The 27,775-nt window shown below is 43.2% G+C and overlaps 1 protein-coding gene across 2 annotated transcripts in view; it reads left to right on the top strand.

Moving 5' to 3' along the window:
- The first annotated feature begins 298 nt into the window (after positions 1–298).
- The window catches only part of UBXN4 (UBX domain protein 4), a 34,163-nt gene continuing 6,686 nt past the window's right edge, over positions 299–27,775 (top strand). For both annotated transcript variants that reach the window (XM_078865862.1, XM_078865861.1), the window contains exons 1-10: positions 299–491; positions 7,795–7,897; positions 8,505–8,533; positions 9,918–10,036; positions 10,678–10,747; positions 11,773–11,878; positions 21,711–21,765; positions 23,998–24,162; positions 25,090–25,217; positions 26,845–26,947. In XM_078865862.1, coding sequence (XP_078721988.1) covers positions 410–491; positions 7,795–7,897; positions 8,505–8,533; positions 9,918–10,036; positions 10,678–10,747; positions 11,773–11,878; positions 21,711–21,765; positions 23,998–24,162; positions 25,090–25,217; positions 26,845–26,947 — 960 coding nt within the window. In that variant the 5' untranslated portion in view covers positions 299–409. The remainder of the gene's footprint in view (positions 492–7,794; positions 7,898–8,504; positions 8,534–9,917; positions 10,037–10,677; positions 10,748–11,772; positions 11,879–21,710; positions 21,766–23,997; positions 24,163–25,089; positions 25,218–26,844; positions 26,948–27,775) is intronic.

The raw sequence follows: 27,775 nt of genomic DNA, 5'->3' as shown, positions 1-27,775 counted from the left end.
AGAAGCTGCTGGTTCGTAAGTCGAGTATTCGTAAATCGAGGACTGCCTGAACTCCAATCTCGATGTATAGGAATCGATTTGGAATTTTTAGCGTGACAGGGTCTCGATTATTGAATCGCTACCTGTGCCTGCAATCTGGGGGTGAAGACATCCATCGATCCACATTCGCTTCGCGTCACGACTCGATTCGGAATCGCCCAATATGGCAAAGACAAATACGTCGAGCGCACATCCGCCGCCTTTCCGCCAATCGGAATGGAGCGCGTAGGGGGCCACGTGATGCGCGCGGACCAATCCGCCGGCGCGAGTGGCCAGGGCGAATTGTAATCTTCTCGAGTTAAACAAACCGCAGGCCTCGTCGCGCGAAGACGTTAACATCGCACAGTTCGTATCGCCGTAGTCAACAACCATGCTGTGGTTCGATAGAACCATTCCCGCCGCAATAGCGGAGGCCAAGAAGAAGAAGTTCATATTCGTCGTGTTTATTTGCGGTGAGCGCACTTCCTGACGGGGCCTTTCCGAAGTGGTGGTGGGTGGGGGGGTTGGAGGCCCGAAGCCTTACGGTTTTCCTGAGTGCGGCCCCCGCCTCAGGCGGTGGTCTCCCCCCCCGCCCCGCGGCTCGAGGGGGGTACCTCTGTTATGGTCTCAATTGTATACAAATACAGGATACACGCGCAGCAAAATGTTGTCAATCCGTTGCTGGACTAAGGGCCCCTTACCCGTGCCTGTTGCGTGGTCGCGTTCGGGGCTTATTTAATCACAATCCGCGCTCGTCCCCGTGCTTAGTTCACCGATCTCGGCTGACAAACGCAGCACCGCAATTGTATCCAACAAGACTACACGCCGTTTGGTAAACCCACCAAAGATGTATTGTGTAGGGGTTCAGGCTGGCTTGACTTGTGATTTTCTGACGAAGCTGGGCGCGTTCCGAGTAATTTGGCCCTAGGGCCCACATCACGTCAACATCGTAATGTTGTACAGTGTTTGATCAGGTGTTTTATAAGAGCAGTGAACGAGCTTTTAATTAAATAAGTAGAGGGGACCGTATATTACCTCTTATTATGTTAACATTTGTATCCATAACGCTGTTACAACTAAATGTGAGCTGGAAACTTGGTCTATATTCACATTTGCCAGTAATTTGCATACTTCTACCGTGTTTTATTCCATAAATACTAAATTACGTTTTACATTTCAATTCACTGTACAGAATGTAACATGTATAGCTTTAATGTGTGTACGTACATTACAGGACAGTATTCACAATATGTAGAACTTTTGAAAAATCGAATTTGTATGATGTTTCCCTGCGAATATTTAGCACCCTGTATTCACAACGCAAGTCTTACTTAATACAACATTTTATTGGGATCTCCCTTGTTATAATTCATTTCATATCTATATACCGTATGTGTGTGTAATAGGCTATATGTAACTGCACACGCCGATTCGTCTTGTATGTGACTTACATAGTTTGTGATTAACTCCTGCATTATTACAATGTATTACTGAATGTGATATCCTGTAAATTGTCTCGTATATGTAGTCAACTAATCTCTTTTTTTCTCTATTTAATGGTTAATCCCAATAACATCTAAAATAGTGACCACTGCCAGAGACAGGAGGAGCTGGCTGGGTGACGAAAAAGTTAGAGCACTGACCTGCTACTACCACTGAGAAACCTTGGTTTGAATCATTAAAACCGAGTTCAGAAGTGGTGAGGTCATGATCTCAGCCTGGTTATCAGTGGCTGCTCACAAAAAATACCACTTAATTGGGCATTCATTTATGTGGCACCTGGTTTGTGGAACTCTGGTTGAGATATTCAAGTCCCACCTAAAACATTTCTATCATGAGGCCTCCTTTGCCAGTAGCAAAATATAATAATAGGTTTTTTACCATATTTTTGGTTCTTTCGGTAAAGTCACGTAGAAGGGAATTGCTTGTGTTACAGTCGAAACGTAGTGCGAATCTTATTGTTTTATATTTTTATTATTTTATTGTTTCCCTTCTACATGACTTTACCGAAAGAACCAATAATATGAATCCCTGCAGTCACGAAAGCTTTAAATCAAAGGTTTTTTACCCTTTTATCTGGCAACAAAACTGACACCTTTTTTTTACAAGGAATCATGTTTGCATTGACCACAATACCTGCGGTCAGAATGCAAACAAAACACACTGATAATGTATGCATTGTCCTTGAAATTGATTGGTCCACACCAGAGATAGCTTTTTTTAGAGCTTAGTCTCATTATCAGTGTGTTTTTGTTTGCATTTTGACCGCAGGTATTGTGGTTAATGCAAACATGATTCCTAGTAAAAAGGTGTCAGTTTTGTTGCCAGATAGAAGGGTAAAAACCCTATTATTAAAACATTTCTCTTTAAGCACCATATAAGCGGTAATTAATACTGAAATCTTAGCTTTGAGAATTTAAAACATTGGTTTTTACCGTTATGCGGCAAAGATTCTTCTCAAATCAGGTGAAAAGCTGCTGTCCCCTACGTCATGGAACAGAGGTCACTTAACTGCCTCACATGTTATTTTGTGGTAGTATCTGCTTCCGTGGGCTTTTCTCTAACGAAGTTTGTAACTACTATACTCTTCAGGAAATCCACATTGATTTGTCGTCTCGCATCAAAAGAACATTAGGAATAAAATGTTCAACGTTGCTTTACAAATTTGAATTAGAGAGAAAAAGGCCCACATCACAAAAGCACCACTGTCTGCTTGCTCATTTGAAGTGGGTGGCATTTTGACGTTTGTGATTTGTTACGATGGTGTGTGTATGGTACCAATACATAGATGCGTATGCAGTTCAATATATGAACGTGATTGCTGTACACGTCATTGTCATAGGCTTTCCACGTGTTTGCCTAGACAGTACAGTGAGTAAACTAGCGGATGGCACTAGCATTATCTTACGACTATTGGAATGTTGTGAAATTCAGTTAAAATCTCTGTTGGTGGTCGACTTAACTAATACTAAAATGAGCAATGAGGCTTTGCTCATCTGTTGGTTATACATTGTCAACTTTAAAATCAATATTCATTCGACGGACATAAGTCTGAAGAGGACAACCAATGTTGACTTTCTGCTAAGTTGTACTTTTATATTGTTCAAAGGAATTTTGAGCTGAGTTGCAAATTATCGAGATTTTAACTTTTTGTTTAAAGAGTCGAGCACTCTAACCACGGTGCATTCCAGAGCGATTGAGTCAATTCATGGAGCAAGGTGGATCGCATCTTTGCAATAGTCTTGAGAGATGCGATTAACACATTCCTGCGGAGGGAGCTGGTAGGAACGTTGGGTTTCTCGGTCAATGGCCAGGGTCAACGGCGGCGTGGTGTATTCCGCAAATATGGGCGACTGTGAGGGCGGGCACAAGCCGGCGTGAGTAGGTTAAACGTTGAGTTTTATAAGGGCACCACGGGGTGACCAGCCCCTCCCCACCCAGCCCCACCCCTCCCACGCCCCACTCTCCCCACCCTCCCCTCCCCACCCAGCCCCTCTCCACCCAGCCCCACCCCTCACATTTTTGGATGCACGACGGACGGACACAATAATCCCCTGTGGGCTGGTGTAACCAGGAGGTTCCTACCAGTATCATCTGGCAATAGCTGCTGATATATCATAATGGACGGTGCATAGCCTTGATATAATACATGAATGGTTCTTTCAATTAGGCCTGAGGAAGTAAATACCTAACACATGTACTGTATTAAGCATGTTTACTTTATCATATATCTCCTTGTTTAGCAGCTGATCACTGAGTGTACAGCACTTTATATAATATAACATAGAACCGAGGCCAATTAAGCTAACACTAAAGTCACTGAAAGCTCTTGCTACATTTACAGGTGCCAGCTACCCAATTCCAATGCAACTTGATGTTGTGTAGCATTCTGATTGGAATGCCACCATAATTTTGCCTTCATGTGCCAACACCATGGTCTGGAACCCAGTGTTCTGAAACTTATATTTAAAGTACAAAGTGGCCCAGTGTCACTAACAATCGCATGATCTTACGTTATTTGAGTAACTTTCTCGTTCTAACTTAAGCTCTTCTAACCTGTATTCCTGATTTTAAATGTTGGTCATTTCATGTAAATTAATATTCGGATATAAGGCCCCAGATTATTACTTCCATTGAACATGTGTGATATGATGTACATACAATTACACGAGATCATCGATTATCCAGCGGCTTCGAGGGGGAGGGGGCGCCGGATTTTCAGAAATGTCGGATTATCGTCACAAATAATGATTTAAAATAGTTTATCTTTGCACATTCTTGTATGATGACTTTATGTTTTTAGGTGTTCTATTTTTTTAGCGCTTTAAATCTGTTTACCATGTGAAATTAGGATAAATAAACATACAAATAGACAATAAATATCCTACTTAAAAAAAATACTGTTCCGTACGTACCGCTCCGATCTCGACGACTCTGCATGGGGTGATGTATCTACGTGCAGTATTATCATTGTTTAAGTTGTATGTAGTGTATAATGTACTGTATATATTTGACACTGAAGTGAAGTAGTTACTTTTTTCCCGTCATGCACATGGCGCCCCGATCGCCAGACTGGTTACAAACTTTGGAGCGTTTTTCGGTTTCACCGGTTCAGCACGGGGCCGCCGGATAATGTTGGAAGCCGGATAATCGCGCTGGATAATCGATGATCAACTAACTGTATTTACACTAGAGCACAAAATATACACTAAGAGAAAGTTCTTGCATTTTTCCTTACTGCACAGATGTTATGAGTAAACGCCTGTTAATACCAGATTAATTAACTATGATGTGCCCATCACCATTCATATCTTTGTCTTCCAAGTTGACGACTTTACCACAGACTAAGTAGTGAAATTGTTTAATGCTAAATTTACCAAATGGGAGGCGTAGGATCGGTTGAGATGGCAGTTGTCACCAGCTTGCATGGCTAAATCATAAGCCGATGTTACTTGGATGGGAAAGACTCCATATCCAAATTAATTTAAACATCAGCTACTTCAGGCCACATAATATTAAGTGTAAGCTTCCCTGCATTATACACGAATGATTCACGTGTACTCAGTTCAGCTATATATAACTAGCACATGCCACTGGTAGCACAAACACCATGCAGCTGCTGTCTGCGAATGTGTCATTGAAATTTTAAATACAATTATGACTGTTAGCATGTTTTTAGTCATTATTTATGTCTCATTTCACAATTGTGCATTTGGGCAACATGGTGATTATATAGCCCTGGTATGAATTGTATAACTTCCACAATGCCAAGATCAATAGTCGTCTTGTCTGGCCATGTCAGAAAAAGGGGTTCAAAGAAAATACCGTCATATATCGTAATTTTATTTTTTACTTATAAGTTAAATCGATGTTAATGTAAATTGGTGGTGGGTTTTTTTGTCACGTGGCATTTTGTTTAAATTAACGACCGGTGCAGTTAGAGCTTGCATAGAGATGCATTTAAGAGATAGAGCTGATGCTGTGAAAGAATATGTGTTCACAAAGCATAAACATGATTTAAGAATGTCGGCTACAAACATATTTACTAAATGCAGTGATGTTCGAGAAAGGAGATGTAGTCCGATGTGAAAAAGGATTTGGACACAGTTAATGAATCAATTTGTATTTATCCTGGAGAAATGCGATGAGCTATGAAGCTGTTTTTCACAGATGTTCAGTAGGGGTGGGTGAACACAGTTCATGAACACAGTTAATTATCGATTATTCATGGGTGGATATCTTTGTTGTGGATTCACCGTTGAAAAAAAATTATATGCATGCTGGTTTAATCGCTGCTCTTCATCTGTCAATAATCAGTGACTCAATACCCACGTGACCACAACCACCTTGGTTAGTCGATGATATTATTTTATGCAGCAATACAAGCAGAAAACAGTTTACATTTCCACCCCCATTTCACGTAGGTAAGCCATGCCATACATATTGTTATCGCCTGATTTACTTATATTTTCTTTGTTTGATCCAGGCCCACCCTTCCTTTATTTTCTTGGATAATTGAGAGTTGACTAAATGTATTGAAGCAAGGAAAGTTGTAGACAAGAGAAATATGAGAACTTGCTCAAAAAGAGCATAAAAATGCACCCCCCCCCCAAACACATACACCCAAGAGATGTCACAACCACACCAGTAAAGTAAAGGTGTATTGTCGCACGCAGATGTGTGACGTAATTGAAATAAAATGCCTCATTAATTTTATATGTATCCGGCTTATATTATTTTAGTCGTTACTGTTTGGGCACAACTTTATCGTAAAAAAACCCCTTTGTATTTCAGCCTGAGCTCAATACAAACCTGTGTTCAGTGCACTCCAATTATCATCCGTATATCACGATGCAAGTGATTGGAGATCGTTAATAGACAGCACATGTATAGGGGTTTGTGTATTGTCTTACTCGTGAACAATTGGGTCTGCTTCTAGCCATGAGAAAGTGATGGAAATTAAACATCGCCATCGAACAATACAGACACTTTCACATAGGACGTAATGCAAAACTCTTTAAATATATTGTTGACTCACAACCTCTATTCCTTTGTGGTGATCCCCGAATTAAAACAATGGAATGGTATGTATATAGTGATGATCTCGTATTTAGTTGGATGGCAAAATCTCACCACAAAGAGGAGCTGAGTAGGTGATTTGCATCTTATAACTGGGAGATGTGTCATAAAAAAAAATGGGGAAAATAAATTAAAGTGCAATAAAAAAAAGCAAAGTCTGTACCCACCAAGTCTCTTGCTGCAGCTTATTAGACTCAAGATAAAGTAAACATCTTATTAGTGCAGTATATCAGAGTCATGTTGTTATACGATGTTTGCAGGTGTGTTATGACTCAGTAATAATTGAAAAGGATACCCATATTTTATTGCTTCATGTGTAATTCATATTTTTTAAGTCTGGCTTCAGCAATTGTTTAATGCTTGTATGAGTTGTAGTGTCAAGCGATTTTATGCCTGAGCACTCTTTATCAAGAGTGTTTTATGAGACATGTGGAGGCGCTTTGGTGTACTGATTAGCACAGTGCGCGATGCACCCAGTGGCCTGAATTTGATTCCCAGCCATCGCTAACGTCAGAGCGAGTGACATGTGAACCTGATCTGACCTTCCCCCCCCCTTCGTCAAGCTGCACTAACGAGGGTGGTGAAGTATGGGCAAACAACTCCCGTGACGGACACAACAGTCGGGTTTTCATCAAGTAGTACAATTTGTACATGAAAACACATTCCTGCGGAGGGAGCTGGTAGGAACGTTGAGTTTGCTCGGTCAATGGCCAGGGTCAATGGCGGCGTGGTGTATTCCGCAAATATGGCTGACTGTGAGGGAGGGCACAAGCCGGCGTGAGTAGGTTAAATGTTGAGTTTTATAAGGGCACCACGGGGTGACCAGCCCCTCCCCACCCAGCCCCACCCCTTCCACCCCCCACCCAGCCCCACCCTCCCCACCCACCCAGCCCCTCCCCTCCCCACTCAGCCCCACCCTTCCCACTCATCCCCTCCCTGCACGACGGACACAATAATCCCCTGTGGGCTGGTGTAACCAGGAGGTTCCTACCAGTATTACTGGTACATCATTATGTCTGGTCAGAAAGCCACTTGCTCGCCTGTAATCAACGAGTTGCCTAGTATCCCTGAGGATAGAAAGTGCCACACACAAGAGGCACTGAACCCAACTTTATAAGGGTACTACAATGAACAGTTCACTATATCTAACCGAAAATAAAAGACTGTTCTGATTTTCAATGATGATGATCCACACAGGTGATGATGAGGAATCTGTGGCGATGAGTGCGAGCTGGGAGGACCCAGAAGTTACTGAGGCAGCTGCCCAGGCATGTGTGGCCATAAAGCTGCAAGCTGCCAGGTGAGAACCCGTTCCTATGTGTTTGTTTTTCAGGTGAGTTGGAAATGTGATGGCATTAAAAAGCAAGTGACTTGGATGTTCAGAATATGATATGGCAGGAAAGAATTGAAAACGTCATTGAAGTGATACTGAAGGGTCATCAGCCAATGGGAAGCTTTAAATCCAGTTGGTGAGGAATAGTAAGAACGGACTTTTAACGTTTGGTTTTTACCATTGTGTTTGGTAGATGGAATCAAAGGCGAGGTATGGTGACATCAACGGCAATGCCATGATGACCTGTTACAAATGTACTATGCAGAATATCTAGTTTATTTGAGGACCCCCTACACTCGTGGCAGGCAAAAAAATGCTAGAAAATAATTAAACTCGTATAAAATCACATGATAAACACATAATACTTAAGCATTCAGGTGACGCTGTGGTTGGAACGCTTGCCTTGCATTCGGAAGGTTGTGCGCTTAAATCTCGGGTGAGCCACTGCTCAGCCCATCATCACTCCGGTCTAATAAAATAATTGCCACTTTGTGAGAAATCAACATGAAAAACATGTTTGATATTTTCTGAAAGAATGCTGTCCATCTAATATTTTCACTTTGTGTCTTTACAGCGAACCCTGCATGCAGTTTTCACAGATTTGTATCCTTTCTGGGACATTGTCCACTCTGCACAAGCAATTTTATCTCATGACCTTTTCACACAATAATTGTTATGGCAAATACGCAAACCAAATATTGACCTTTGGTGTTTTAATTGTAATGCTATAAATACTTTTTTTTACCACAAAAATAAGACTCTTTTTACGTGTTATCTGACGGGCCTTCTAAGATAACGTGTAAAGTATCAGCAAGTTTCACTGGCATGTTAATGTAAATTAATTTACAGTAATATTGTCGCACAAACCCATTTAAAAGAATATTATTTGTCTACTTATCAGTGTGTTTTGCAAGCTAAGTGGAATCAACTTGTTATACAAATATTCTCTATTGCACAAAATATTGAGGACTACTGTGGAACATTTAGCTAAAATTTCAGTCATTTGTTTCATGTGAATCCCGTATTAAAACTTAAGCATCATATATTAGTTATTAAAAAGTGGCTGTCCTTTGACAAGACAAGTTCCAATAAAAAGGTTGCGTGCAGTTGCCTTAGAATATTAACCCAATTCCGCACGCAGATAATGTGTACCGGCCATTGTGTATTAAAACGCTTTTCACATGTATAGGTTGGAAGGTGTAACTTATGAATTAATCACAGTGGGTTTGAAATGAATGTGAAAATATTGACCCCCTACACTCGTAATTAGTTCTTATTCTTACAAATGATTTCACAGGATCTTTAATATTTGTTTCCACGCTAATTCCTCGAATACATTTTCAACGTGTTGCTGAGGTAGCATGCATTCATAAAATGGCAGGCGACCTGAGGCATCACTGAAACACACATCTGCTTTTATGTGAAGAGCGGACTATAAGAGCAGTTGCTAAACACTCTTATCTCTGTTCTCCATGCTGCCTAGTGGCTGTGTAATTTATCATTGCTTATTGTAAAGCCAGGCATTGTCATGGTAAACAATTGGTGTTTATTTTGGAATACTATGCTTTGTTGGAGTGTTCAACTCACAGTAGAAAGGTTGCGAGCTCAAATCCTGCTCAACATAATTTATTTTGGGTCAATAAAATGGGCACCATTTTGTAGGATGTCACACGATAGAGGGGCTTTTCCCCTACCATAGCAATGGTCAAATTTCTTGACTGGTTTACAACTGTCAACATAGTTGAGCTATGCCCCACAGTTGTGTGAGTAGGGGACACGTTTGCCTGGACAATGACTTTTACATAAATTGGAAAAATAACGCATTCTAAAACCAACAGTTATTTTATCTAAGGTTAACTTTGAAATTATAATAATACGAGATCAATAGCCGATTTGGTAAGGACAATTTAAAGTCATAGTTGGTTTGAGTGTGAGTCCAAGCACCAAAGATCGAAGTTCCTTGTTATTCTGAACACACCGTATCCAGACCCTTTATCGGGCGTGCCATCCAGCTACTTCATCGGGGAGAGCGGCGTGCCGCTGGAGGTGATCAGGGGAAGCCTCTCCGCCCAGGAGCTGCTTGCCAAGATTGCCCATGTCAAGCAGGTGAGTGGGATCGTGTCCATTGTGGCAATACGTCATGTCCCATGGTCTAGCTGGGAAGTGCTGTTGTTGAAGCACTTCGTTCATTAGTCTACCCACTAGTTGGTGGTGGGCTATGCCCATCATTTGCCAAGGATTGAGAAAATCAAGCCACTTTGTGTGAAGTGACAACGGTCATTCTCGGGAATGATCAATAGCATAGAAATATAGAATTGGCATCACTGGATTAAGGGTTGCAATTGGACATTGAGCTATGCCCCATTGGTCAATGTGAGCCAGCACACTGATTTTCTGGCACACGCTTTGAAAACACAAATCAACATCTTCTTGGTTCTTTCGGTAAAGTCACGTAGAAGGGAAGTAATAAAATAATAAAAATAAAACATAATATTTTTATTACTTCCCTTCTACGTGACTTTACCGAAAGAACCAAGAAGATGAATCCCTGCAATCACGAAAGCTTTAAATCGAAACACAAATCAACAGTTCAATTAAATTCCAAAATGCCGAGTAATGGATTTTCAGATGGGATTACTTCAGCATGGACTCTTCAGCCGCACCATCACCTTCTCATATTCAAATCTCTTGACTGAGCTATATCCACGAAACATGTGTTGCCCATGCTGCCGTGTCTTCCCTCCCAGATGCACGTAGAGAAGGGTGCCGTTGGGGGTGCGGCTGCTGTGGCTTCTGCCACTGCACCACAACCCTCCAGTAAGTCTCGCCCATCAGGTCCTCACGCCCTTGCGCCATTGATGCCACACCACCACACCTCGCCATTGAGTCCCTTCTTCCTGCCAGATCCAGCGACTGTCGTGTAGTCAATACCTGGCCCTCGTACGTCTGTATTATCGCCAATATTTGTTTCGTCTTTGACTGATCTTCGGTGCCCACTCCATTGTCTGCTTTGGTAACCAGCTGTTTCTTCGTCCTGCGCATATACCAAAACCTATGACAACGATTCCGTTGCCGATTGTTGTTCAAATGCTTTAGTGCCACATTTTACTCAACTTAAAATATGCTTAACCTTTACTTCCATGCAATTGCTACATAAAGAACTTGAATAATAAATAGGATTGGGACATTCTCACCTGGCAGTTTTGCACCTTTATGGCGACCCACACTTTTGGCAAAAGCTTGTGTAACTTTTGGGTCCTCCCAGCTCGCGCTTATCTCCACAGATTGCACTGACCTGCTGCTCACCACATGGCCTCAAAACCTATAACTACCTGCTGTTCATGGTAGTCACCCATATAAGCTCTGTATAAGCTGCACCCTGCTTAGCTTCCGAGATCTGGTGAGATCGGGCACATTCCCCGTGACTTGTAGGAAGTTGAAATCAAGTGTCTTTGGTCAAAACTTCACTTAAATAGTAACATTGCCTGAACTTGCTCAGGGTTGCCAGTAGAGATGAGCACCGTCCAACCCCCATGAGAGATCAGACATCGCTTGTTTTGTCAGCAATTTTGGGATAATTTTCAAGAAGGTGAGGCAATCGCTCCAAGTTAGCCACGTCATTAGTGAATGTCCTGTGCATATACTCCATTTCGCAATTGTAGTTCGAAATCTCCACCCTTATTTCAAGAATATAAACACTGGATGAGTGCTGCGCCATGCTCATTTGATTGTAAAACTACGACTATTACCGTACGTATGCATTTATGTGTGTATGCGCACCACGTGTACATATATGGTATTGTTATGGTGACGACTAATATTGGTTCATGATTGAACCACAGCATCGACGCACGTGCTGGATGGCAGCAGCGATGGAGGCGCGCAGGAGCTGATGGAGGAACATGGGTTGCCGCTCTCGGCGGAGGAGAAGGAGGCACGAGTGGAGAGGTAAGGAGCTCTGGATCCTTTGCGTTTATTCACAGCACGAAGGCATTGTTACCCCAGGCATCACTTAAGCTGTTTGTGCGCTCATCTCCTTCCAGGATCGAGTAAATGAGTGACACTTTCTGGGGAGTCAACGAGTGCTAGTTGGATGACGAGACGTGCTGCCATTCTCCAAATGTGGAATTGCCGCCACTCGATAAAGCCTGCCCAAGGAGATGAGCATTGCTCAACGCTTGAATATTAAAATATTATTCATATGTTTCTCTCAGTATGCGTAATATAAGCAGCATTCTTCAAAATACCATATGCACCATTTTACAGAATAACGCATGCAACCCGTTGCAAAATGATACATGCATAAACAAAGTGTGGTTATCTGGATCTTGATCATATATAACATCACTCTTTCTGTTCTGGCTGCCGGAAATCAATTTTTCTCAGCGCTCACTGTGCTTGTGACCCTCATCCATACATTGCGCATGATCCGCTTGGATGCACCACGTGTGTGTGATCCTTGGTTTCCTCTGTCTATGCGGTGTTTGTTTCTGTTAGGGTATTCATATTTATTTTTTGTTATCTGAAGATAAAGTCAAATGGCTCAACTTTTCGGCAATAACGTTGCCAACCACAGTGTTTACGTGCTGTGGCTCTGTTTAATATGGGTTCTAACAACCTAAGGCGAATTAGCGGGTGTTTGGCTCTACAACAGAACTCTTGTGCGACACCGTTTTTGATTGATGTCATCTTGGCAACACGTTAATAAGGGTTAAATTGCAGGTTGTATTTTTACATGTGGTTGATTAATAATATTGTTTTTATCGATCTTTAAGAAGCCACGCAATATGTTTCTCTTATTTTACACGTACCGTATCATTTTACACGTACCTTATTTACAGCATTGTAATGCTTATTTCTGTATTAAAACGTTCTGTTTTGATAGCATGAGTGCCACTGGTATTTCCCTAGGTCACGTGGTTTTGGTAAAATTTTGGGCTGGAGCACCTAAGCAGGAATATTTTTTACCCATCGATTACTGCTTTGATTAATCGATTTTCTTTTAAATGAGCATGCAATTTGAATGTGATTTGCATAAGCAACATTCACGTTTGAGGCTCTTGACATGTGTGTTAAGCACAGGATTTAATGGGATATCTTGCGATAGTATTTTTTTCCCCTTTGTCATTAAGCGTCATCACTGCGTCACCCCGCGCATGTTTTGTAGACGGGATTTCCCAGTGTTCAGCATGTAGAAATGGCTGCCTGCTGATGAACCGATTACTTATAATAAAATAAAAAAATTTAATCAATGATTTGTCTTAGCACTAACAGAGGTTCTTCACCATCTTCATACCTTAACTGTATTAATGAGTAACTTTATCAGTAGTGAATAACTAATTCTAGATTTGAAGTTTTCGTGACTGCAAGGATCCATACTCTTTGGTTTTTTCGATGATGCCATGTAGGTAAAAAATAAAATAAATTGTTTGTTTTCATTTAACTTTTTTTTTTACCTACGTGACTTTACCTAAAAAACCAATGAGTGAATAACTAATGACTCACTTTTGTCTTTGTAAGGCAAAGCTGTAGTTGCTTAATATTTTGAGACTTTAAAAAGTGCAAATCAGTGCTGCGGTGTAACTTTAGCTGCTGGGCGACAAGTTTTCACATCGTTACGTGTTGCGCCGACACAATGCCACGCAGTACACTCCCTGAAAGCAGCACCACTGCCTCCGCACCTCCAGTTAGCACGGTTGACTATGTACGGTGCGAAAGAAGTTCAACATACGTACACGCATATATATATACTTCACGGCGGAGCGCGATGCGTAAGCTCATGCGCCGCTATTGTGTGTTTCCTTTGTGTGGTACACACAGTACGCCTGTAGTCGTCATGTCTGCCACACGCGTGCCACCACCAAGTTCCTGCAAAGGAACCAAGAGAAAGCGCAGCGTTCTGCCTCTGAAGGAGAAAGTCGAAATCGTCCGCAAGATCCGCAAGGGGGAGTCGTTAAAGTCTCTCGCGACCCAGTATGACCTCGGCTACTCGACCATCAGGGACCTCAAGATAAACGCCGACAAGATCCTGAAGTTTGTCTCTGAGAATGACTGCGAAGTCACCGTGGCGATTCGCAAGACCATGCGTATGGCCAAGGACGTGAAGCTGGATGAAGCTCTGCACCGCTGGTACTTGAACAAGCGCGCACGCGGGCACACAGTGAGCGGGCCAATGCTCTGTGAGAAGGCGCGCGAGTTTGCACGCGCGCTCTACAGCAACGCCAATTTCAACGCCAGCCAGGGATGGCTACAGCGCTTCAAGCTGCGCCATGGCATCCGGCGATCAGGCCTTCAGGCAGGCCTTCTCGCAGCCGAAGCACACTCAGCACGGTCATTACAACTGAAGTTCCGGGCGCATGTCAGGAAAGAGGGTCTCTGCCCCACTCAGGTTTACAACGCTGCCCAGACAGTCTTGGCCTGGAAGACACTTCCTCGCGGAGCTCTGGCCATGGAATCGGCATCGCACACACAGGGCCGTGAGACTGGCAGGGAGAGGATAGCCGTGTTTGCATGCGCCAATGCGAGTGGGACGCACAAGATGAAGATCGTATGCGTGGGCAAAGCGGCCAGGCCGCGTTCGCTCAAGAACTCGGTGCTAGACCTTCTGCCAGCGCACTACTACAGCCAGGCAGACGGCCGCATGGATCCACCACTCTTCCACTCCTGGTTCTTCGAGAGATTTGTACCGGCCGTGTCCGAGGCCCTGCGAGAGCTGCACCTGCCCCAGCGAGGCGTCATCCTGGTGGACAGCTCTCTCGCGATGCCGAACGAGCACGTCCTCTGCACCGACGACGGCCGGTTCACGGCGCTGTTCATGCCTCCAAGCATTGCGTCGCTGCTGCAGCCCATGGACCAGGATGTGCTGGGGTCGCTCAAGAGAGGCTTCCACCGTGAGCTGCTACACAAGCTTCTGTTTTCAGACGCTGTCGAGGGGGGCGCTTGGAGCCTGCTGAGCTTCTGGAGGGGCCTCGCGGCTCGTGATTGCCTGTACTTAGTGGCAGATGCGTGGGAATCGGTCCCGAAGGAGCTTCTCATTCGTAGCTGGATGAAGCTGTGGCCAAGCGTCCTGGCATCGAGTGTGGAGGATGAGCATCGAGCATCCTCGCCACCGCGCGCGGCTGGACCCGTTGGGATGAAGGAGTTGTATGAAGCTACGGTGGAGTTTCTCGAGGTTTTGCGCTCGCTGCCCGGTTGCGAGGAAGTGAAATATGCCAGTGTGGAAGAGTGGATCAAGTTAGCGGATAGAGCGGACAGTGGTGGCAACAGAACAGCCCATTCCTTGACAGCAAGTATGAGCATTCCGAATGAGGGCTGCGGTGGTGGTAGCAACAAGAAAACCGAAGAATCTGTTGGGACAATTATGGTGAGCCACTCGATTGCCGTGCAGTCAGTTGAAAATCTTCTGCTCTTTCTCAAGCAACAGCCCATTCTTCAGAACGCTGACAGGATGGCAGTGATTAAAAGGCTTCGGGATGACATAATTGATCTGACCAAAGAGGGCAGAACACAGCTCCACGTGGCAGCTGAATTGTTTGGGGACGATACTGGAACATCACAAACAACAGTCACACCCTGTACTCCAAGCTTAGCGCCCATGACGTTGCTTGACACAGGAGAGGATGCGTGCACTGTACCGCCCAGCTGGACTGGGTCACCATGGTCTTAACCACCACCACCACGCGGCCGTCTTGATCTTCACCTCCACAGCAGGCTGACTATAACCGTAGGAACTATAGTGCAAGCTTAATTAGTGACTGCATTACCAGAATACTGTGTATTATACGAAGATTTACCTTGTACTTATCCTCACAATATTGAAACTGTGCTGCAGTACATTTGTAAGCATAGTGACTTGCCAATGTATATTTTATGAAAAAAAAATATGCTGATCCATATGATCAATATTTTTTTCAGTTGAAGCTTTGTACTATTTGCACATTTCTGTCTGTTTTTAATAGCGTTTGTGCAGTTCCGCAAATTAGACAACCTCAATTTTTATACTTTCAACTCTATCCTTGTAATAATTATAGAATGACATGAAGGTGATGATGCATTGTTTTATAAAATAGGGCTTATTTATATATAGAGATGTACAGTTATGGTTTGACACTTGAACAAAACTGACTGCAATGGATAATGTCCAAAAATCTGAGACAAAAATAACTTGGAACACAATTATCTTTTCTCACTTAAAACTAAGGCATACTAAGATGGGGTTATAATTCTGGAAATGAAAGTTTATTGGCTTGTGCCTATAGTGTTTTGTTGCTAATTTATCTACCTATATATTCACTTTATCCATGGCAATTTCCACATTCAATCTACAAAGACATGTGATACATTCTCTACACAAACTGACATTTTTAATTCTTTGAAAATGGATGGTCTCCACGTATCTTTTCCTGGGGCTGTCAATGTCAAGATTGTCTTTACAGGTGATGTATTCTTCATCCAGGTCAAATGGGTTTGTAAAAAATGGGATTTCATTCGTATTGTCCGATTGATTCTCATCCACGGTGGTGGCAATGTTGCAATGTCAATCGGTGGACGCTAGATGGCAATTCTCCCATTGCGATGAGGGATTTCTCACTCATCGACTATAATGACACAAAAGTCATTGCCTGTGGAGCTAATGTTCTCCATTGATTTAAATGAGTTGGTCACCCATCAGAGGCAATATTCCAAACTTGGCATGAGTTTCTTCAAACCCATTGACAGAAATGACACTAAAAGTCATGGGCAATAGAGTTACTGTTCACGATTCCTTTGAAAGGGTCGGTTTTTTTATTCAGGTAAAATGGTGATGTGAAAAAATTGCTGATGAAGCATTGACTGCAACTTCCTTATCAATGCTGGTAATAATAGTTGTGCTCAATGCGAGAAAGTAACGTAACTGGCCATGTACAATTAGGCGCGATGTATGATGTCATAGACAATTGTATGCGTTGGTGATCATAGCAACGGGATCGGTATATTTATTGTGTAGCTGGCTACGCATTGCTGCGGAGAAAATGTTAGGTTACAACACTCGTGAAATATTTCATAATCTCCAGCAGAGGTGCACCTTAGGCAAGATTGACAAGACTTGTTTTTATGTACAGTATTACCGTACAATTGTGAAAGTGTATTGTGTATACTGCATTCATCAATGTGTCTGTTGAAAAGTGATATGTACCATCGTAAGCCCTGGCCGGATTAAATATAAAATGATGATTAGTAATCACTTTTCCAGGAACACATCTTGAGCGCATGTGTATGTTGAACTTCTTTTGCACCGTACTTAGCCAACCATGCTAATCAGAGGTGCGGGTAAGGACAACAAACTAAACACAAATAGCAGTTCTAAAGAAATTAGTTTTCAGTCTTGATTTAAAAGTGCATAGCTCCAGTGGCTTCTTAATATCGGAAGAAAGAGTGTTCCAGACGGCCGCATAAGCGCCTCTGAAAGCGCACGATGCAGTAACCGTCTTTGTTCGATGGCGAGCCAAAAGACGCTGTGAGGACGACCGGAGTTTGCGTGATGGTTTATGCACCTTGACGAGAATTTATTCTCCCTAACGCTAAGTGAGGTCTGGTTGTACAGCATGATTATGCTTTATCCAGCAAAATCTTAATGAGTCTGATGACCTTTGTAGGAGGGTCCTGCCAAGTTTGCACAGTAGGGAGCGATGATTGTTCAATGCATAATCCCAATTTAGTAATTTGCAGGTAGTATTTCAAATTTGTGAAATTTGGACTATTTGCACTGGCACGCCATGGGCCTACCCTTGCGAATGACTTGGCAGGATTTTAACGTACACTGTGAAGCAGATGGCGCGTAGTATTTTCACGACTATTACACCCACAGTAATAATCAGGGCAGTTGCTGGATTTGACCCATGAGCCTTTCCAACAAGCTGTGATTCTGCCACCCCTTGGGTCCTGTTACGGCTCAATTGGATTTGCGGTGGATGTTTGCTGCATTGCCCTCTACTCGCGATGCAGCCCACAGCAGCCGAACTGCACTGTCTCTGCATGGTGGTTGCCCATCCAAGCGCGATGCAGTAACTTTTCAGAATCAAGCCTTAGTTGGCTTCTGAGATCTGATGAGAATCAAGTGCATTTTGGGTGATCTTTGAGTATACTCATAATATTAGCATATATATGAAAAAGTAACTAACCATGGACATTTCCATAATTAAATCAAAGGCGGCCCGGGCGTGGTGAATCGAAGTCCCGGGTGAATCCAAGTCTCGGGTGAATCCAAGTCCCGGGCGAAGCCGGGTAGTAAAGCTAGTATTTAATTCAATGAAATCACATTTAAATTCCATATTGAGCATTCCAAATGTTTAAGGGTAATTAAATAACTTCTGTTAAAAGACAGTATCACAAGTTTGTGGAATAAATGTTAGCATTTAGTCTATAATTGATAAGCGATCGTCCTTAAACATATATACATTGTCAATACCGGTTTTTTTAGTCTTATTAACCAATAAAGGTTGCAGGATTTCATTAAATAAAAATGAACTGGTCAAAACCTATCTTGTGGATGTCACTGGGAGTGCGTACAATTTTGGTGTCTATGGATGGCAGCACAGCAAGTAGGTTGTGGGGTTTCGGGGCTCATCTGTTAACAGCCCAGAGGCAGTGGTGAAAATTCCTTATTCCCATGGTGAGGAGCGGGTCTTATCATAAGGACAACCACAACCAAGTTAAAATCATGCCGGTTTTGCATGTGGGATGCGCCAGTGTTTTAATGCAGGAAAAGTTTCAGTCGGTTTTGGGCCAGTGTTCTGGAATCCTCTGATGGAGGAAATCTCTATCTGTTATACCCACACGGCACATGGACGCTCCTGCCATTTATAGCGTTTCAAGAAATAATGTTGGATGTACATTTATTTTTTCATGCTCGAGACCCTGTACATCCGACACCACGGTTATCAATAATGCAGTGCTTCTTAGATGTATATTGCCAATTCATTTAACTTCTTGGCATATTCTAGTGATCGCTTAATGTCAGCGGTACCATTCCGCCTCAACATAATTCTTGTTAAATCTGATTATTCCTGAGAACAATGTTGATAAACAACACCAATCACACCATAAGTTCACGGAAATTAAATTCATATCAAGCATATCGGTCAATATAGAGTTTTGAGTATTCATTTCGTGAGCTGTCCTAATTTCAAGGCAGAGAGAAAGTGAAGTGAAAATTCATATCAAGCATATCGGTCAATATAGAGTTAGTGAGTATTTTGTGAGCTGTCCTAATTTCAAGGCAGAGAGAAAGCGAAGTGAAAATTCAAAGCAGAAAATGCAACCACTCTGCTTTGGTTGTCCCATTGACCAATAAAGAAGAAGCTGGCTGGAAGACATGCATGAAGTAGTGAATGAAGGAACATTCTAAATACAGAAAAAACCCTAAAGAAAGGTCGGCCGAGGAAGTTCAATGCAATACCGGCACCAGATTTCAGGACAAATTAATTCCGCTAACCGAACACAGATGCCAATTCCTGGACTGTACCGGGTCACAAACCCAGACAGGTGGCATCCCTACCCCATCCTCGCTTGGTGCTACAGTGCATAGAGTATAGTAGTTTTTTTTTATGTTTTCTTACCCATATATGGATCTACGTTGAACTTATTTCGCACCATATGTAACCAGCCGTGCGAATTGGAGGTGCGGGGAGAAGGACAACAAACTAAACGCAAAAAGCAGTTCTAAAGAATTGCGTTTTCAATCTAAAATTGCTTAGCACCACAGTGGCTTCCTATTTTTGGAAAAAAGAATGTTCCAGACGGCCGCATGGCGCACTTGAACGCGCGTGATGCGGTGACTGTCTTTGTTTGATTGCTAGCCAAAAAGCCATTGCGTGGACGACCGTCGTTTGTGGGATGGCTTGTTCCTTAATGAGATCAGCAAGGTATTGTGGTTCATTCGTGGCAAGCACTTTGTGTGTAGTGAGTACAGCCTTATGTTTGCCACTTGTGTATTGGTGGGGGTTTGATAAAGGCACACCGCAGTTATTTTTTTACATCGGTCTTGAAACATTACAAATATTTTCATACTATACCAGCATGGATGGCAAAGTAAGATGGTCTAAGTACATCCCGCATTGTTATTTTACAAACATTTTTCCGCTTTTCTAGAAGGGTGCACCGCATTATTAAAATCTGAATTCCAGTTCTAGCTGGTTCAAGTTCAAGTTTATGTTGTTTAACCAGGTGAGAACTCAAGAGACCAGGATAATCTCATTTGCAAGTGACCTGAGATTAATTCGCCAGTAGGGGGTGACGATGCTTGCTATGTATAATCCACATTGAGTAATTTGTGATTAATTTTCTAATGTTTGTAAATGCGGAAAGCCATGCTGGCGGTAAAGAAAAGAAGCATGTTTATTCAGATGGAGAAATCAGAGCTATCCAGTTTTAAGAATTCGGTCAAATCGCCTTCATACGGCAATCCATCTGCACAAGACTCGCACATTACATATTTCACCTTCCTTGTATTTTGTTTCGTTGAATGACGTTCATTAAAATTTGAGGCCAAATTCTGCCTTTTGTGTATTTTTGCCCAAGCAGCTGGTTCAGAGCAGCAGGTTTCATTTTGGAATTGTCGTGGGGAAAGCTTCCAAAGAAGTGGCTGCCTGCCAGTCGCAGTTGAATGAAAGTGTATGGTCAAGGTTGTTTTCCAGCGTGACTCCCTGGTCCTCTGTGGCACCACCTACAATTTCAATCAATGCATCATATAATTGTCAGTGCCCAAGGGCTGAATTCCTAAATTTATTTCATCATTGAGACTAATACAGAATCCACATTGGTGGCATTACATTGTTGCGCACAAATGTCGGGGTTTTTTCGGATTTCAATTCATCTCGTTCACACTCCACGTGTATCTGTTCTCGTATCACGAGAATCGGAGCAGAGGTGTTTTAAATATGATTTTGCGTTTGAGAAGCACTGGACAATTGTTTGAGTTTAGCAAGTCCTAGTACAAGTGGCAAGATATGTCAGCTGTTGTTGATTCAAACATGTGTACCTAAAGCATTAATTTTACACTAACCTGCGGTACAAGTTCACAATTGCTTTAATGCTGCCACCTGTAAATTGGCTGCAATTGTGGCACTTAAGCAGATGCTTGTATCTGGCTTCAAAGCCTCTCGATAAAAAAAAAACTCAAGGTTCAAAAACAGAATTGCCAAATTAGCTCCCTTAGTTTATGGGCCCAAAACGAAATAAATGTTTTCTTTATAATATTATGTCATACTTGATTTCAGTACTTCTGAAAATCTCCAAATGCTTTTTTGAAAGGTCCATAGCCCTTAGTTAATCAATGTGAACGTTTAAACATTTTGAATGACAAATTTTAGGTGCGAAAAATAAAACGTTTAGGTTTTACGTATTTTCAGTTATAAACAGTCAACTGTATTCCAAATGTTACCTCTCTTCCACTTCTATCACATCATGAGCATTGCCATCATTTACTCAGTCCCAAGTGTTTACTTTGGTAGTGCTCGCAAGATAATTCTTATTCCCATGCTGCTGTGAAATATGAATATCTTTCAATTGGGTGCTCTTTATTTAATTGCACACTGTTACAGCTCTCGAGGATTGCAAATACGTCACGTGAGCTTCTGCGTGCACCAGTCAGGAGCTTGCACTATCATTTACTGTATAATTAATTGCCTGTGATTCACTCTTGCGGGTCGTGTTCATTGACCCCTGTGCCCATTCACCTCCGTGTTCATTCACCCCTGTGTCCATTCAATGACACCTGCATTCCTTCACCCCCTGTTTTCAGGCTCAACCGCAAGCTGGAAGAGAAGCGGCAGCAGAAGGCTAAAGAAGAGGAGGAGGTAGGCAACGTGATGTTTTAAGCTTGTCAGAGAGACGGTGTAATTTGACCCGGCCAACAGTTCTCCCTGGATTGAGTCCTTCTTAAGGGGGCGCCACGGTGGTGAGACGTCATCTTACTCGACTGGTGTGCAGGAAGTCGTGGGTTTGATCCCGACCCTGACGCCTGCATATTTGGAGTTTGAAAGTGAACATAACATATTTCATTGAGTTTTACATTAGGCAGGGGTGCACAAACAATTAACAACTTAAACACATGCATCAATAAACACTGCCTTTTGATCAGCATTCCTTTGGCTGTGGCACCAACGATTGGGTACGGCGTGTTACACTGCTGTTCGGCATTAAGAAACTGAATTCGACTACAACGCAAGCAGCCGTCTTCAGGTGAAGAATGAGACACTGCCAAGCTAGAAGAAGAAGATAGCCTTAACAAAAGATCGAAATTTGAATTCGACTAATTAACAAAAGATCGAAATTTGAATTCGACTAATTTCGGACGTCGTGCTGAACAACAAGCAATACCAACCCCAAAGCACATCAGCATAACTGTGCAAACCTAGATAGCAATAAGAAAATTTCTTGCAAAGACAAACTTATTGGTGATGTATTTGCATGTATTCAGAGGTCACACATCACCTTGTGTATAGGTATTGGTGATTGGTAATTTAAAGTAGATGGTGAAACTTTGTTAATGTGTTTCTGTAGCTGAGAACAATGGACCTCTGTGGGCATGATCTTAGATCGTTTTGATTTTGATTATTTTTTTAATGATTTGTTTACCTTTCCTATACTTGGCACTCCTGTCATGTTTCTTGTATTGTTTATTGTTGTAACGTACGGACCCGCTTCATAGCTCTTCGGATTCTTCTAGTATAAATCTTGTTATTTTCTCTTTTGCTGAAGGAGACTCAAGTATTCAACACTGTAGCATGTGCTCCTTCAATGGACGAATTGCAAAACTACACAACCTCTGCTGAAGCCCTCTCGTTATTGCAAGCAGGCCTCGACATTGCCATTTCGCTCCTGAACATATTGCCATACACAAGAATATAATAGCATCATGTAGGAACAGCTTTCGGATTTATTTGACACTTTATAAGTAGAAACTTTTGTGTGGGACATCATGTCAGGACAGTTTCAAATGATGTCAGAGTTTCATACATTCCAGCAGATGGCGCATTTTGGTTATTTCTGACAGACAAAGTTGCAGGTATGATTTGAAAACATGAGCATCCAAATATTAAGGCCAAAATCATGTGTTGTTGGAGCCCACCTTTTTGCTGCCAATATTTGATTTAAAAAATACTCCCAAAAAGTTGGCAGTTTTTCTTCAACTAATAAATTACTTGTATTTTATATAGTTTAGAGCCCATTATCAATACACAACTGCATAAACATGTCTCAACAAGGTTGTTGTTTGGTTATGGGGGTTGTTTGATCATACTTTACCGTGTTGGTCAGTGCAGGTGGGCACCACGGTGATGAGATGTTAACTACCTCGCCTGGTATACAGGAGATCGTGGGTTCGATCCAAACCCTGACGCCTGTATGTTTGGAGTTTGCATGGTTCTCGCCTGGTGGTTACGTGGATTATACTCCGGGCCCTCTGGTTTTCCCTCCACAGTTAGAATCAACGTGCGTTTAGAGTATTTGGCTGATTTTTATGTCTACATGATAAGCCACACCGTTTAACCGTCATTTGTGGCCAGGTCGCTTCTGAAAAAAGAGCTACATTGCTCAGTGGGCCTTATCTGGTAAAATAAAAAATGGTTTAATAGTTTTTAATGGATGTGGAGGCATAGTACAGAACGATAATGATGATTATGTTTTTGATATTAGCTCCATGTATACCAGGGGGCATTTCCGGAGCGCTTTGCATCTCGTCTCAACACATTTGAAATAGGAACCCTGAAGCCCCCAGTGACAGCTGTTCCTAGCTGGCATGCAAATGGCCTGCCCTTGTGAATGACAAGATAACTTGGTGTGGGCCTTACCTGTTAAAATAAAAAATACTACTAGTCGGTGGTAAAGGTGGACGTCTACGATCAGTTCAGATTTCACTTGCTTCTGATGTTCGCCTTGGCTCAGGTTAATAGCACAGTGCTGGAAAATACCGTTCTGCCTATTGCTGACTTGGTGCCCGCGATTTTTATTTTTTTACGCCAGCAACCCTCACACGTCTCCGTAGACCTCGTCCTGATTCGGCCTCTCTGTGGCTTTTTATCTTCCAGAGCAACATCCGGCGGGAAGTCGAGCGCCGCAAGTTGGGCAAGGACATGACGGAGTTTAAGCAGCGGAAGGAGGAGGAGCAGGCCAAGCGAGTGATGGATGAGAGGAACCGCGAGAAGGCGGAGGAGCGCGCTGCCAAGGATCGGATCCGCCAGCAGATAGCTCAGGTACCCACGACGTGCACACGTCGAGCGCCGTGCCGGCCTGTGGCTGCTCGTTTAACCGCACGTGTCCCTGGGGTCTGTGAATCCTGATCCACAGCTTAGCGGTCAGTCTCAAGTGTTGTTTGCGTGCAACCGAATTGCTTACGTGTGGACGTCTCTGCTTCCATTGGTGAGCAGTTGCGCAAGAGATGGCCTCGACTTTCAAGCATTGGGTCTGCTCAGCGATTTGCAGTGACATTTCATCATGTGACGCACATTTGTGAACTCTGATTGGTTGTTATGATGCTAAAAGGCTGATGAGTTCACATTAATTTGACCAATAATAAGACTGCATTTGGGATTCTCGTGCATTTCAGGCCATCGTTAAAATTAATGGAAACCATAGAAAGAACAGACAGCACTGAAGGAGTCTATTCCCGAAGTTTATCATAAAAAAACTATGCACACTTCCAAATGCAGGAATATTATCGCGCAGTTACTCGCACAGATGTGGACAAAGTTGCGCGATTTTGAGAGCGATTTGGCTGCGCAACTGAACGCTCAGGAGTGTGATGCATTTTAGAGGCTGAACGTTGGGCTTTTATCTTTGTGGTTGTGTACGTGTGTGTGTGTGCATGTCGGTGGAAAGCGGTGGTGTAGCAGGTAGCACTATGAATTCGGCGACCCGGGTTCAACTCCTGCTCACGGCCAACACCAGTGACGATTATCTGAACTGGTTCTGTGCCTCCCCTAGGTCGACTCGGCCTTAAATGATTACCTGGTGTGGTGTATAAACATTTCCACTGGGGATACAAAGGTGGTCTGGCGTAGTGCTGGCCACCCACCCCCTCGTGTGATGTGCCAGCCTTCATAGGTGCTACGCAATAACTGCACTTGCGCCAAAAATCGGTTAAGGCAAAAGAGGGGGATCTTCGTCTATGTGCTTGTCAGGACCGCGCTGAGAGAGCCGAACGCTACAACAGGGAGAAGGAGGAGGTGGATGCGGCTCGTGTGGCCGCTCAGCAGGCCAAGGAGGCGGAGAAGCGAGCCAAGGAGCAGCAGACACAGCAGGATCGCACGTGAGTGCACTTGCATCGGTCTCAAGCAAATTAATCCAGCCGGGTGGCTCCACAGTAGAGCTGGCAGGTGGCGATCCTAAGGTTGGGGGCTGACTTTGCACGTCATCCCTCCGAGCTTAATTTTTAATAAGTGTCCTATGGATAAACTCACCTCGACCATAGGAATGTGGAATTTCTATGACTGGGTCAGGGCTGCTCGTTTGAGCAGGAAATCACTCCACCTTTAAAGCAAATAACCCAATTTATGTACATGTAGACTTCACGTAGCGCTACCCTGTAGTATAGCGCTCTTTGTCCTGAAGAAATTTTTTACCAAAAAAATGCGAAGAAAATCCCAAAAATCTAAAAAGCACTTAGGAGTGAGAACACGCAGCGTTGGCTGAGCAAATATACCCGCCGCCATCTTTATTTACATTCACTTAGCCAATGAGAGTGGGGCATGCTCTAAGCCAAGCAGCGTTCACCAGTTTAGAAAAAACACACACCCGCCTGCCGACGTGTGTTTACTCCGCCTTGGTCTCTCTCTGGACTTCACTACCTGTGGAAGGTGGTTTTCCTTCCGCTGAAGACGACTTCCTTTCTCCAGCCTATGGATTAGGGCGTCACGTCAAATTTCAAAGCTTACTACCTTCGACGTACCGTTCAAGCAGCTGGTGGAGGCAGCGGATGGTCAAGATGAGCAGTCAATTGGGGACTTCTGTAAGTCCTGCAACATCACGAAAGTCATCGCAAACATAAGCACGTCCTGGGGAGGAAGCCACCGGCACTTGTTGTATGAACAATGTCTTGCGGACGGTAAGGCCCGGAGGCACGTAACAACTTTGTGAGGTTCGTGGAGGTGAAAGCCAGTGACTTCGATCGTCCAGCTGGCCAACCAAGTAGGATCAAACGAATAAGACATTGACTATGTCGAGGAGTTACAGCAGGCTCATGGGAAGAGCCTTGCCAACAAGGAGCTGTTAGGAGCTAGAACAACAGCTCGCTCTTGAGGCAGAAACACTACTGCAGAAGAGGCTCCACCTAAAAAAAACCTCACTACGGAAATGTTGACTGCAGGCATCACTAAGGTCACGGATTTCCTGGAGATCTTCTCTGAGAATGACCTTGATTGGGAGCGCAGTGAAGAGCTTTGCGCTTGATGGAATGTCCTGTAACAGAGAAATGTTCCGGCAGAAGAAGCTCCAGGCAAGACGGTCAACTCTGGATGCCTCCTTCAAGAAGGAGCCTTCAGTTTTGCAGGAGGATAAGCCACAGTCTGGCCCATCTTCCCAGTCGTAGCTCCTCTTACCTCACCTCCCACGGTTGCCACATAGGAGTACAGTAGAATGCACCGATTAGCACAATACCTCATACTTACTGATGTTATTATAATAAAAGCATTATTATTTTTCGTACCTTTGATTAGCACGGTTGGTTACATACATTTCGAAAGATGTTCAACATACAAACATGATAATTAATAAGTTAGTACATGTGGTGTTCACGCCATTCCTGCAGAGCGCAAGGCCATCACGATGGCGCCATGTGTCACAGACGTAGTCCGAGGTAGTAACTCGATCTAACCCTCTTCAGTATCCAAATCTAATTGTAACATGTTTGGTGTCTCTCATTCCCTGTGTGCACTCAGCGCTATAGCGAGGATTCAGTATCGCCTTCCCGATGGCTCCTACTTCACAAACCAGTTCGCCTCGGAGACGACACTCGCAGAGGCCAGAACGTTTGCACAGCAGGTAACGGTGTTTGTACCACCACCTTTTTGTTTCGTCTTTTACACCGTACTAATAGTGCCAGTAGTATAAGGCATTCATGTAAATGGCCAGGTGGTTAGAGTGCGCTGCTTGCAATTACGAGGTTGCGAGTTTGGTCATCAACTCGGACCCTCATTAATGAACGATTCTCCTTAATAACCGATTGTCTTGATTGCTTCATCTGTAATACTGCGGTAGCGGATGTCGTATAATAAAAATAATGACAATTGTTTGTATTGCTGTAACATTAAAAGCCACATACGACGACTCCATTAAAGTGTGCCCGCAGCTATTTGAATCCTCATAAAGCGCCTTTCACATTGGTGCGGTTTCTTTGAGCGTGACTACGGCAGCGGCCTTTCATCGTGAGAGCCACGGATGTTCAACGTGAGCAGCAAACGAACTTTAAACAAGTGGTCAGCCAATGGGCCAGTTAGCTGCAGGTAAATATGTTAAAAAGGTTCAAGTAGGTAGCCAATCAGTAACAGGCAAATGTGTTAATACATTAGCCAGTCAGCTAAACAACGAATTAAATGGAATGTATTGGCAGCGGTGCAAAAACATGAATAAGCAAAAAACAACCTACAAGTGGCTTGTACAAAATAATATATAACGTGTTTATGGGTAAGAGCTAGCCGATGAGCCACGGTAAAATGTGTTGTGTTAAAGTGAGCCAATCAGAATTGAGAGATTCGCAGACATGGCGATCCAATAATGACACAGGCTTTATCAGTGCTGAAGTCCATTTTTATTTGTAAACCCTGAGGTGCAGTGTCCATTAACTTTGACAACTCATTAAGAAACACAACG

The sequence above is a fragment of the Lampetra fluviatilis genome, chromosome 21 (assembly GCF_964198595.1).
Source record: "Lampetra fluviatilis chromosome 21, kcLamFluv1.1, whole genome shotgun sequence".
Classification (NCBI taxonomy): Eukaryota; Metazoa; Chordata; class Hyperoartia; order Petromyzontiformes; family Petromyzontidae; genus Lampetra; species Lampetra fluviatilis.
This window is presented reverse-complemented; position numbering and strand designations above follow the sequence as displayed.